This window comes from Abramis brama, assembly GCF_963993115.1.
Source record: "Abramis brama genome assembly, chromosome: 19".
In the NCBI taxonomy this organism is placed as follows: Eukaryota; Metazoa; Chordata; class Actinopteri; order Cypriniformes; family Leuciscidae; genus Abramis; species Abramis brama.
The window spans coordinates 16,019,916-16,033,983 of record NC_139981.1 but is presented as its reverse complement, the minus strand read 5'-3'; the positions used below and the strand labels follow the sequence as shown (position 1 = coordinate 16,033,983).

General features: G+C 39.0%; 1 protein-coding gene across 3 annotated transcripts in view; it reads right to left on the bottom strand.

Annotated features, from left to right (window-relative positions):
• unc5b (unc-5 netrin receptor B) overlaps window positions 1-14,068 on the bottom strand; it is a 61,007-nt gene that overhangs the window by 4,561 nt on the left and 42,378 nt on the right. Inside the window, exons 2-12 of one of the 3 annotated variants that reach the window (XM_084092465.1) lie at window positions 10,121-10,345; window positions 8,981-9,124; window positions 8,651-8,754; window positions 8,181-8,361; window positions 7,264-7,431; window positions 6,991-7,155; window positions 5,875-5,907; window positions 3,343-3,537; window positions 2,679-3,041; window positions 1,506-1,593; window positions 594-762 (exon numbers count right to left, since the gene is read on the bottom strand). In XM_084092465.1, the coding sequence (XP_083948591.1) occupies window positions 594-762; window positions 1,506-1,593; window positions 2,679-3,041; window positions 3,343-3,537; window positions 5,875-5,907; window positions 6,991-7,155; window positions 7,264-7,431; window positions 8,181-8,361; window positions 8,651-8,754; window positions 8,981-9,124; window positions 10,121-10,345 (1,835 nt within the window). The remainder of the gene's footprint in view (window positions 1-593; window positions 763-1,505; window positions 1,594-2,678; window positions 3,042-3,342; window positions 3,538-5,874; window positions 5,908-6,990; window positions 7,156-7,263; window positions 7,432-8,180; window positions 8,362-8,650; window positions 8,755-8,980; window positions 9,125-10,120; window positions 10,346-14,068) is intronic. The other 2 variants (XM_084092466.1, XM_084092467.1) reach the window with 2 other exon arrangements.

Here is a 14,068-nt window from a genome sequence, read left to right as displayed (position 1 = left end):
ACTGTTCACTTGAAGAAGTGAATAAAAACAAGAGAGCGAATTCGGACAGCCGTTGAGCATACATCGGTTTTACACTCGTTATTGCAGTGCAATGTGGGATTGAATAAGTGCGCTCAATAACGTCCACTATGGTTTTGGACACCACTACAAATGGCAGTCCCCTCAGAAAACTCCCTATTTGAGGGTATAGGGGGCGATTTCCGATTCAGCCCTGGTTTCACAGACAGGCCTTAGATTAAGTCAGGATCAGGCTTTAGTTCAACTAGGACATTTAAGTAGGTTTTATAAACATGCCTTAGAATAAATAAAAAAAACATTACTGGTGTGCATCTTGAGACAAAACAATGAAAGCAAAGCAAGTTGCTCTCATTGCATTTTAGTGCATTTTAGTGCTTAAGCCTTGTCCGTGAAACCGAGGGTATGTTTAATGATGTGATGTCTGTCAAGAGTATATACTATCCTGATTTAACCTGGCATCCATTAACACTCATTATTCCTCTTGCTCTTTCAATTATCCAACCTCATCCTTCACTGATTCTCTGTCATTATCCAATGATCTCTAGCCGCTCTCATTTTTCAGACATTACGCTCACCTCCCAGGAGCCTTGATGGTTCTGCATTTTGAGGGTGAGGGTCCAGTCTGGGGGCTCTAGCTGGGCACAGTGAGGCAGACTGAGGATTACAGGTCTGCTCAGCAGCATGCCGGAGGGTCCGCAGCTCACCACCGGACTTAATACCGTCTGACTACCATCTGATGGCAACCTGACACAAAACACAGAACAAGAGGTGAGCAGCCTGACATCCATGCAACTCAAATTAAGTACAACATCAAAAGCACAACATCCCAAATTCTGTCCTCCTTTATTTTGAGTAATAAATATTACATTAGAAATAGTTTGTTTTTCACTTATTTTTATCCTTTTCGCCACTTGTACTTATAATGATAGTGGAAAGGAAAGATTGGGAAGTGGGATACAGAAATGCTCCATGCCAGATTCAAACTTGTGTCGGCCACATGAGCACCAAGGTTCAGCCCCAATGTGCCAAAAAATACATGTTTTTTTATAGGTTTTGAGAAAATGTATGGCACCTACAAACGGTGAGAGGAAGACAAAGCTTGCAGTCTGAAAGCTTTGATGACACAGCAATAGATACATACATTTCATATTTGACAATAAAACAAAAACAGTAAATTATAAATAAAGAAGAATAAAAAAAGAGAGAGCCTCAGCAAAAAAGTCAGAGCTCAGACAACCATTCAAGACATATTTGTTTGTTTGTGTTTTTCTGCTGTGTCATATTTTTGAAATGTTATTTTTTTTTTCAAATGCTGCCACAGGGGTCAAAGCTTTTCTGCAGTCAATATTGCTTTGCAAGGACTGTCGAGATGTTTTGAACTGTTTGCAACTGCACAAAGTGACAGATAAATGCAAGTGTTATAAGTCGGGAAATGACAGTGGGATGGGGGCAGGGCAATGAGAAACTGTTTTAAGTGGCTGACTTACGTTGTTTTCTCCCATTTGTTTATAATGAGATACATCTCGTAGAACTTGCCCTGAGGAATCGTCCCTGGTGGAACCAACAGACTCACCCCTGGCAGGGAGAAGGGGGAACAGAGGTTAAAAAAATAAACATTTTTAATTAAATACTTTCAGTATACCGTATAATTGCAGTATTTTTGCACTGTAATGTGAGCTAAAATTTGAATTAAATATTTTTTATTTTGTTATATAAAAATTCATTATATATACAGTATATAACTCCGCAGTGATTTTGTTTTACTTGGATCAGGTGTGGGCATGCAAAAAATTTTTTTTTGGTACAACAAACTAACAAATGTATCTAACACAAGAGGACTTGACTAACCCTCATCCTTCCCTCGCACTTTGTAATACATCTTTCCCAAATGACCCGAAGCCCTAAAATGATACTTTTTTTTTTTTGGTCCAGAAAACTTTATTTATTTATTTTGATAATATTTTTGGGGAGATTTTTGGTTATTTTTTATATACTAGATTTGATCAATAAATAAATAGTAATTTAAGCACATTCCTCACATTCTTTCAACTTAAATTAAAAATAACTCACAATTTCATGCATAACACTTTTAATTCAGCTCAAAATATCTTACATTGGGTGTCTTTGCCGACCTCTTGTGAAAAAAAAATATATATATATATAAAGTATATATAACATGATATTAATATAACATGATATTTCATGATTCTTGCCACTAGATAGCCTTATAGCTCTATTTGGAGCAAATGAGCTGTTCTGCTGGATCCTTAAGTCAGTTCCCTTCAGTATGCATTCAGATACACAAAAGTAAAGTTTTAGCATTTTTAGTTTGAATTTTGAGCATTTTTAGGTTTTTCTATGTGTACTGAAGCATTCCTCGCATTCCATTCATTCCTAAGGGGGTCAAATTGACCCACGAGGAAAGCATTTGTTACTTTTTAAATTTCAACTACAACATTTGTTTGTGTATTTGTGGTTCAAGTGCGACAAAAGTCCTAGGGTCTTGGACCCCTCTGATGAACACAATTTTTTTTTAATTTTTAAAAAAATTAGTTTCGGGTCAAAATGACCCGAGGGAAGAATGAGGGCTTACAGAGGTGGACATTATTGAAATAAAAACCTATAAAAGTGTTAAATACAGCTCCTTTAAAGCCTATTACCCGTATTAGGGATGGTGAGACGGCCGCCCAGGGAGCCCAGTGTGGCGCTGGCACTGTGACTGGGCTCCCTGGGCAGTGTATGCCCACGGTAGTCTTTAGGTCCAGAGCCCATGGTCTTCAGGCTCATGATCTCCCCGTCAGTAGAGCCCGGGCCTGGCGGTAGCTCGAGGGAGGACATGGTAGAGGAGTTGTACACCTTAATCTTCAGGCTAGGAAGTGGGTCCAGCAGGGGAGACGTGGTCATGGGGATCTTATGCTGAGAGTCCAGGGTGGCCTGCTGCAGTGCGAAAAGCGGCCCGCGGAAGGTTCCGGCACTGGCTGTGAGGTCAGGAGGGGCTGTCGGATGCAGTAGGTGTGGATTATCTAACAAAGTAGAGAAGCGAAAAGAAGGAAATGTTTCTGGCTAGCTGCAAAGTTGCAAGAGAGGATTTGCCTAAGAAATGAGAGTTTTAAGGGTAGAGGATTTAAAAGAGGAGCCATATAAACAAGTTATAGCAGATTAAATACTTTTGAGAGAGCAGGTGACAGCAGGAGAAAGGATTAAAACGTAACATATATCGGGAAAAAAATAGATTTTATAATAGGCTTGAAGGGGTGGAGAGGAGTGAGAATGAAACATTAAAAAAAGTGAGAAAGAGAAAGTGAGGAAACACGGATGTCTCACCCTGTCTTGGTGGTTTGTAGTTGCCAGGGTGGAAGGCTGCGGTAAGGGCCGATGACGAATCTGTGATTTCACCGTGGAAATGGCGGCAGCTCCGGCGATAGACCAGGATGCCCACACACAGCACGAGAATCACGCTCAGCAGCAAAGCCCCCACCAGCCCAGCGTACACCATTACACCAGCACCGGAGCCAAGAGCTGAGACACATACAGGTACAGATTTACTCATACATACAAACATGTCACTGGTGTAAATAAATACATTATGCAACACAAAAATGTGAACAAAGGAAAATAAATAGGTTGGAAAAAGGAGAAGAGCTTAGTACCCAGACTTTAAACTATCAGCATAAAGTCTTGCAGCTTGTTCCATTCAAGAGATGCCCACTGAACAGCATGTAAAGAGACCTTGTTTTGTTTTTATGCACCATTTACAGAGGTTTAGCCACCTTATTTTTAACTTAAGTGCGGGTGCGACTGTTTGTAACTTGAATGTTTTTAGCTGTACCAAACAGCTTATTATGCAGCTTGATATTGCAAACTGGTATTTCTTAATTAGTCGTAATTTAAACACTGGTTTGTAGCACAAATAGTTTAACTATTTACTGCACTTTGTTATTGTTCTAGTTATTTACCTATAGACCTTAATCAGGGTAGTGCCATATTTAATGAAAGGAATAAAAATGTTGCTGTGAGGGATAGAAGTAGAGTGTGTTTAATGGATTGTGCTGTTGTTTAACAACATACTGATTGTCTAGCTGACGAAACATCTTTCCGAAAAAAAAAAAAAAACTTTCAGTAGAGAAAAACTTTAAAAGTTGTGAGTTATAATAGAAATAATGTGATCTAGGACCTTTATGCAGTGCTTGACATTGTAAAGACTGTAAGTCTATCCCTCACAGCCTCCATTTCATCCGCTTTAAATTCGATATGGTGTCTAACCTGACTAAAGTCTAAAGCGGCTAATGTATTGGAAGTCTCACACATTCACAGAAAACAGCTTATTTCTGCGTTGCAAAATAAGGTGGATATGCAATACTTTATATCGTTTTTTTTTCCAGGAAGTTACACAGCACCGGCCAATCATCAGATTGTAACTGGTGATGCTTGCTATTTTTGTGGTCAGCAAATAGATTGTGGGTGGTCTGAGGATAATAAAAATGGTCTAAAAGTTTGAACTTGTCTGAACAGTTGGGGGTGCTGTAGATCTAAGTCCACTGTGGGACTCTCTTCCCTGACTCCTGATCCCTGTCTCAACATACCTTGGTATACTATAAAAAGGCTTTAGGAGGAGAGTAGAAATAGAGGTGATCACATATTGTAGGTACTGCACTCAAGAGACATAGAGAAGAGAAAATGAGAGCAGATGCGTGTGAAGACTGAGAGTGGGTAAAAGGGCTCAAGTGAAGGGACGGAAGTGAATTTGACAGCCATCTTAACTTATTACAGCAAATGGAACCAAGCCGAATTAGGTGCGTTATTTTTTGGTGCTGAATGTCACATTGGTCTCAGAATATTAGCATCACTTGAACAGTAAGCTATACTATTGATCGCTCTGGGCCAGTATGATGCACGGTCATTAACTTCAATGTCTTCAAAAACCACTCTATTTCTGAACCAAGGCTGCATATGTATTATACATCATTTTCCTGGAAGGCTTATGCACATTTTCCTGTGTGTGTGTTTATAAATGGGATAATTCCGCATACTATACTGAACAGGACAACAGCATCTTGCACCTGAAAATGATATTTAAATGGTAATCAAGAAAAATTATAAACCTATATAGAAGCTAAGCCAATAAAATCAAACGATATTTGGTCATTTTAAAACTCTCAGGCTAATACTATGTTCACTTGGCCTGTTAACAGAAGTAGGTGCTCCATGTCAGTTCCAAAATATTGTGACAGCTTAATGTACAATTTTAGTGAATTTTAGTGAAAATTATATTTATTTTATATTTAAATTGACAATCAATTAAAATTGATAAAATAAAAATTAGTAAGAAAGATAAGAAAATAAATAAATATATAATCATAAAAAACAACTCCCAAAGCTGCACAAAATGTCTCATGCCTGTAGATAATTTTAAAATGGACTATTTATTCAATCAATCAATCAATCAATCAACCAATCAACCAATCAATCAATAATAATAATAATAATAATAAAATAAAGCTGTAAAAGGTGTCTGTAGATAATTTAAACATAGACTGTGAGGTGCTGTCCACTATTTCATAATCTCAATTCACATATTTTCACTTCATTTCACATGGCTCTGTTTTATCATGCAAGACAAGTGTGCTGCGTATCTAGAGATGAACAGGAAAGAAATGACAGAGTGAAACAGTACACACACAAACACGCTCACATCACACATAAAGTATATTGCATCTTTTAGATTAATATTTCCAGTCGCTTTTTCATTGCTTTCACATAAGTAGCCAGGCACACAGACGGAGAGGGTGAAAAGTGGATGCAAAAAAAAGTAAAAAAAAACACAAAAAAAACACTGTTATTAAAATGAAAACTTACGATGGCTTGAATGTTCAATAGAAACCTTTTTATCTGTTAGGAAAAAGGCAAAAAACAAAGAAAAAAGAAAATAATGAACACAAGGATGGATGAGCAAAGTTATGAGCATAGATCAGAGATGACTGCAACTGAAAATGGAACAAATAATCAATAAATGCAAATACAAGCAAATGAAACATCAAACCATAAACATTGAAATCAAAGGTTTATGGCGGGCAGAGCAAAAGTAAATATCTTACAGCTCTCGAGGGATGGTAGGCACTCATTTGCAGAATGAGAGGAATCATTTGTGAGGAGATTATATATATGTATATGAATGTGAATGTGTGTGTGTGTGTGTGTGTGTGCGTGTGTGCTGCATTATTAATGCTGGAATCTGGGTTGTGCTCCAACTTTAAACTTCCAGTCTGCACTGTGTTCTGGCTGAGCAGTGTGTGCATATGTGAGTGTGTGAGCAAACTATTGATGTTCTCCTGAGAGTATTCATTGCTGTCAGCTGTGCTCTTCCAAAACCAGCCCTGGGATGAGCACCCACTGTCAAGAAGAATCTGGCTCACCGTCACATGACTGATGTGTTTCTTCACTTGCTAGTATTAAAGTACATTTTGTCTGACTGCCCAAACCTCACCGTTTACCCTCCTGTCCATCTGTGCTCACCCGGAGCCCTGTGCCAACTCATTTCTGAGGATGTGAGCACCAACATTATTTTAGTACCATTTAAATACCATTATATATATATATATATATATATATATATATATGTGTATATTTTTTTTAATTCTGTTTTCATTTTAATTTTATTTAAAGTTTTAGTTTAGTATTATTTTTTTTTATGTGTTTTTTTTTTGTTGCAGTTTTAGTTATTTTAGTACATCATGTTAAACTAAATAAAAAGGGAAAATGTTGCCATAGCAACTATCTGAAATGAAATTTTTTTACATTTTATTTTATTTTATTTTATTTAACAAATGTTTTTATTTAAGGTTTTAATTTTAGGTAGCTATAATAACCCAGGTGAGGACCAAGTTCATATCTGTTACATACTCATTAGATTGGTAGTCACATTCCAAAAAAGTTGTCTTTTTGTCACTGATGATGCTGGGTCATGTGACTTACTGCGGGCACACAGTCCCTCTGTGCAGTTCTTGCTCTCCATCATGCTGCCGCTGCAGTGACGTCCTCCGTTACGCGGTGGGGGTGCTTGACATTCACGACTGCGCCAGTGCGTGCACTCCGTCCCACACGCGGACCACTTGGCCCACTCCGTCCAGCCTCCATCCACTAGGAAAATACAAAACCAGCGATTACGCAGTGGATCATGTGTGAATCTGTTAGTGGGGGGGTTATACAAGTGTGTCATGTGAAGTTGTGATAGATGTCAGTCTTCACCTGGACAGAGGGTGGTGCAGGTGACTCTTTGGAATGGTGGGCCATCACAGAAGGCTCCTCCATTGAGCGGTGCTGGATTGGTGCAGCTGCGTGTCCGTCGCTGCCAGCCCCGCCCACACTGAGCATTGCACTCTGACCACTCTGTCCAGGATGACCAACCCCCACTCACTAAGGAAGGAAAACCAGATACACATATAAATATCATGAGACATGCAGTTTGATCTGAGGAGAATGGAGCCTTTTAGCTACAGTAACTGGACTATAAAAGAAGCAGCAATGCAAAAGGAACCACTTTGAGCCGTACAGCAGGATAAGATGTACAAGAGAGTTGCATATTATATCATATTATATGAGGGATAATGCACAGTCAGTCAGACATTATCATTACATAAACGACCAGGACCCCAATTTGAAGCAGAGAGGGTCTTGAAACATCCTGAAGGAGTTTGTTTTGCAACAATGACCAGATTAATGTATTTTGTCCTGTGTGGTAATCAATGAAATATTGATTTTGTGCTGAAATATTGTTATGGACACTAGTGTTTCAAAAGCTTGGTCTTTACTGTCACTTTGTTTTGATCAATTTAATGCATCCTTGCTGAATAAAAAAATATATTTCTTTTATCTTACAGATCCCAAACTTTTAAATGGTAGTGTATATAGTTGAACTTTTTGATTATGTGAGAAGAAAAATAACACAATAGAGAGTAATACAAAAGACATCAAAGTAGCAGAGTGTAGGTCACTGGTCAAATTTACAGTTATCGATTATTATAGACTGTAGAATGCTGGAACTGACCAATAAGGATCAAGTATTTCAGAGGGTGATTCTAGGGGTGATTCTAGTACTCTTCCCCTTGATAGATTCTTTCAGTGATTCAGATGGCTGCAGGGATTCTGATTGGTCAAGTGGTTACCGTAGACGATGAGTGTGGCAGTGCTGCTGCGTCGCTTAGCGACCACATTGCGAGCCACACAGGTGTAGTTAGCCGTGTCAGAGAGTCGAGCCTGCTTGATGATTAGGTCATGGTCAATGGTAATTAGAAAGTTAGAATCCAGCGCCGGGTCAATGAGATCTTCGTTCTTCAGCCAGTCCACCTGTGACATTATAAAAAATGTATCCATTCATTTGTAGAAGAGTGATGTGTTTCTGGACCAAAAACTGCACTTAAAATCATTTGAATAGAAAATTAAAAAGCACCATGCTCTGAATACAAAAAGTGTAAAATATCCTGTGTGGTTGAAAGTTTTATCAAAGCCTGAAAAGTGTAAACATCAAGCAATCAATCATTGTTTGTTTGTTTGTTACTTTGCATTGAACAAACTGAAAAAAACTCCAGATGGAGGTTGAGACAATAACAGAAAGGATGGGAAGGCGAGATGGCACCTCAGCAGGCGGGATGCCCTCTGGTGGACGACACTGCAACAAGACTTCCTGCTCCAGACGCACCTCCCTGCCAAGAGGCTCCTGCTCAAAGTTCTTCCTTAGGTCTGATAAACACAGAAATATTTTTTAAAGCAAAGCAAACAACAAAAAAGTGTTTCCATTTGTTTAAATTATAAGCTAAGTATTATTCATATGTGTCCTGGATTGAAGTAGCAATAGCAAAAATAGTGAGCGTTCTATAGTCAAAATTCTTGGTTTCTCTTCAGGAGCTGTCTTCTAAGACGGCATGTCACAGCAACAGATCACATAAGCTGCTGAACACAAACTCACAGGCGATGCGGACGTAAGCCCGCCGGCTCTTTGTGGTGCCTGCCGAGCTCCAGGCAACACACTGGCACCAATAATCCTCCAGCCCAAACAACTCCTCTACCTGCGTCCGGGAGACAGAGATGTCTACTTCTCTCACTACCAGACCTAAGACAGGGAAAAAGAAAATAATATATCAATCAAGTTTTAAACATGAAATTGCAAGCTCCCACACTGTGCTTTTTATTTAAAAATAATAGTTGTATTTACATTGATGCATTTGGCACATATATAATTATAAAAAATTATATATATAATAAAAACTATGAATAATAAAATATATTATTATAAAATAATAATATAACATCAATACAAAATGAATAAACATTTATAAAATAAACTTTTTTTAAAACGTTTTAAAAAAATCATGAAAATAAAATCATAAAAATGTATAAAAAATATTAAAATAAGCTTGATGGGGGCAGACAGGGTGAAACAGTTTTCATAATTTTATGATTCAGGCTTCCCTCACAGATCTTATGGCCATAGCCGTGTTTACTGACATGCAAGTAGACTATAAAGTACACAGTATGTTGACAACCACTTCTAAATAAATGACTTTGACTATTCTAGTACTGTCAATAAAGACAAATCACAACATTACAGCATACAATGACATCCTAGAGAATTAAATCCTGAAAATCGGACAAAAAAAGGGAAATTGTAGAGGAAAAAAACTACAATCCTTTGAAGCATAGCGAATGACACAATTGGATTAAAAACCACAGATAACTATAAAACTATTGATCTAAAGATTTTGATTGTTTATAGAAACAACATATATGTTGTATAACTTTAAAAGTTATCGTTCAAAATCATTTCCTCTGTGGAGAAAATGGAATTTTTATTTCCGGAACTTGACTGTTGCACTCTATATTCTGCACTGCCAACTTTCTGGAATCAGCCTGGAAAGGGGGTTTTCCTATTCTACAGTACACAGAAACTTCAGCAGGTCAAGACCTGAACCCCACTAAACACTTGTGGGATGAACTGAAATGTCTAACTCCATATTAATGTCCATAGTAGTAAAATTAAATGTTCAACAACACATATAAGTCTTGTGTCCAGGTGTCCACATCTTTTGGTCAATATGGCAAACTTTACCTGTAATAGGGTCCAGACTCTCCTTGGTCACATGGTCATTCTGGTTCACCCATTCTCCGTTGCATTTGAAGTATATTTGAGTGGCTGGAGCAGCCTTGCAAGAAAGTTTGACAGGTCTGTTTTTCACTATGAAGGCGTCCTCTGGCTCGCTCTGGAATTCCGGCAATGGTTCGGCCGGCGCAGACGGAAACGAGTCCGGGAGAACTTCGCTGTAATCGCTGCCATCTACAAAAACAAAGAGAGAGCTGTAAGAACATGTGTACGATTTACACAAGCCTGTATTCACAAGCGTGTATCTGTCACAGCAAATGAGGGGCCTCAGGGGTAATGGCGAGACAGTCTGTGTGTGTGGAGAAAGCCTTGGTCCCTGACATTTCAGGTGTACTCTAGTAATACAGCATTTGCTCTTCTCCTTCCCAAGGAGTCCAAACAGACGAAAGATGAAGGTGGGGGAGCTTGACCTTCCATTGAAACACCCAGTGATCACTCATTATCCCCTGACATTTTCCCAGTGACAGATCCCTCCCAGCACCACAGCACAGCACTCATCCAGGGGGCCGGCGTGTTTCACGGCTCCGCAGCCAGGACCTGTCACCTCCAACACGACAATGCTGTTAACCTTTCAAGCATTAAACGCTACACAGGCTATTGACTACCAAGTGAAAATGAGGTCTGTAGACACCTGCGCCGCGGGGCAAAATGGGAAAGTTGTTGGTCTGCGCTTTCGGTGATTTGTAGCACACAACACTTTTCCAAGCTGACAAATTTTTTTAGGTTTGTCAACTGTGAAATGGTATTTTTCTGACTAACCTTAATTATAGTGGGTTGATAATGTGCTATAACTTAAAAGCATGTGTTCAGATAGTAAATGTCCTTCGTTTCCCCCTTCCCCCAATTCAATACAAGGTTAATGCGCATTTGTTTTCATTTACTATTCTTCCCTAGTCTGCACCGTCAAGCCTAAATATTTATCCCAGAGTTGCTCTTTCATTGACAGGCATAATCACAAATGACAACAAAGGCAATTACAAACAAACAAAAAAGACTCTGAGCGAGATGACAACTCCCTTTGACCATACCAGGGGGAAGTTCGGCCATTAAACTGCAGAGGCTCTCATGGTTGAAGAAACAGCATGAGTTTAATTATCACGCACGTACAACTATCATCATTTGGCATTGTAATGATGTGCTAAAATATTTCTGATGGCATAGCTTAGCTTTCTGCAGTGCAAGAGCATTGTTTAGTTCTCATTCATATCCTGATGCTAAAGGACATCATAAGTGCTCTGAAGGCTGACATGCGGGTCAACCGTCTTCGTGCACCTCTGTGTTTGATGGAGCAAGCGTGTGTGAGAGGTACAGGGGTCTGGACTTGTCCGCAGACTGCAGATGTGAAAGAGGTGAGGGAAGAGCAAACTGAAAATTGGATTTGGGAGGGTGTTTTCACATACAAAGAGGGGGGAACACTATACAGGTCAGTTCGAAATAGAAAGGGCAGAAAAGAGGGAGAATAAAAGAGAAAGAGAGCAAACAAACTGGGCTTGACCAGTTTTGTTGAAAAATTGTAAACATAGATACTGTTATGCAAGAAAAATTGCAGTACAGTATAAAGTATTAGTATGACCAAAGACCAGAATACACTAAAGCGTTATCACAAACATTTCCAAGTAATTACATATTTAGTGCTGGTATTTCAGATAATATCGCTTTCACACTGGGCTCTTATCGGAACTAGCCACCAGGGTGGTCCCACGAGAACTACATTTTCCCATAGATCCATTTTCCTGGTTGCATTCGCACCGCCAGTAGACGTAAGCCGGCCGAAAGTGATATTTGTGATCATTTAGATGGAATGTAAACATAAGTTATGTGATTGAAAGAGACAAAATCTCCAACGACAACTTGCAGTGCTACTTATCTTCGAGGCTGAGTAAAAAAACACAACGCGCAGACAAAGGCAACAGGTAAATGCCATCCACCACTGTGTTCCATGTTTGTGGAGTAAGTATAAACTGTGTGTTTACACTGCTTTTTAAAATAGCAGGTACCAGTGTTTCTGGTACCATATGGCATGCGTTCGGCCAATCAACGTACACTTACGTCACTGATAGTTCCTATTGTGTTGGGTTAGACCCAACTCTTAGTTAATGTAGTCCTCGCCAAAAGTTGTTCCTATAATTAAAATCTTTCCTTGTTCCTGGTGCAAACATGCCAAAAAGCGGATAATTCCACCAATAGGAACTATTCCTATTCCAAACGTTCCTCCGGTGAGAAAGCCCCTAATATCTCAATATTATTTAAGACACAGCGTCTTGAGATTTTACTTCACAACACATGCTGAAATGGGTGAAGCCCTGTGTAGTGTTATTGTGTGCGTTACACACAACAAAATCTAATTTATCAACACGCACATCAGATAGGTCAGTGGCTGGAAGGCCACTAGAAGGTCCTAGCAGAAAGTGTCAGTCCAACTTTGTGTCATTATGTGACAGCTACGTCCTTTCTCCAAGCTCACGGTGAGAAAACATTAAGAGACACATATCTATGTATATATCTATTTAGAAATAAAGTAAAATAATCTATTGATCTATCTATTGTCGGGGTCACAAACCATAAAAAGCATTCTTTCGCAATTTCAACCTTAGAAGATGCTGTTAATAATATACCATTATACTCTCCATATCACAAAAAAGCTAAAATAATCATACTTTAACACAGGGATTCAATCATTTCAGTACTTTAACAGATATTGCTCTCCTTTTCCAGAGACTAATGTGTATTGTGCCACTGACTAACTCTGCATCTCTATTTTCTCTCTCTCTCTCGTCCCTTTTCTCCTTTCCTCCCTTTGTGTCATTCTCTCCTCCGACAGCTGTCAGCTTGTCTTTTTCAGACTTTGACTTCTCTGTCGATAAGCAATTGTGTTTCTCTTTTTCCACACTACCTCCATATGGCATCGATTGCTACAGAAAATCACCAGTCAAAAACATAGCCTGTCATTCCCTGTCACACACAGAGAGAAAAAAAGCAAGACATTTTGTCGAAACAACAAGAGAAGCCGAGTGAGAATGTGTACGAGAGTTCCTCACGTGTGTGTGTGTGTGTGTGTATTTGTGTGTGAATACAGGATCTTTTGGGTGACAAAGCCGGTGTGAAAGAGACAGAATCAGTGAACACATGGAAAGATGCCAGTTTTTAAATGCACAGACCAACTGAAAATAAATGTTTATTTATTTGTCTTTCGGTTTGTCTTTCTATCAGTTTGTCCATCTATCCATTTATAAAATAGATAATGATAAAACAATAAAATAAGATAATGCTTTTTTTTTTTCGTTATTTTTGGATGAGCAGTTTGACAAACACAAAATCGTTGGCCCTCCATTGGGTTGGACACTAACTTTACAAAGATTGCTCTCAAACATAGTTTGAAGAGCAGACACGAATACCCATCAGGCATTTTTGGCAGCCCACAATTTAGCTGAAATGGTCCTGGCACTTCTAAAAAGAGGGAAGCTCTTAAGAGGCCCCCAACTGCAGGTCTTTTATCACGGTAATGATAGACAAGACACAGCCGGGACCAAAGCCTCCCAGATATCGGTCTCTGGGAAGGGTGTAAACATCCACACATATGTGCAAACAACCACACATACTCATGAACACAAAAAAACCAAGAAAACATCCAAATCAAAGGCAGCTGCACTTTTGGGATGTGTGAGAAGCGATTCTGGAGTTAAGATTGCGATGGAAGAGAAACAGAAATGCTCAAAGGGCCAACACACACAGCTAGAAATGATGTGGACTAAAATCTGATGTCTTGTCTCTCACACACACAATGGAACAATGGCAAGTCAAAATTTATACACAAAAGAATGGTGACGCTCACTCAAAAAGCCACAGAGGGTGTCAGACAGTGTAATTTTGCTTGCTCCAGAAGGTCTGCAGTCATGG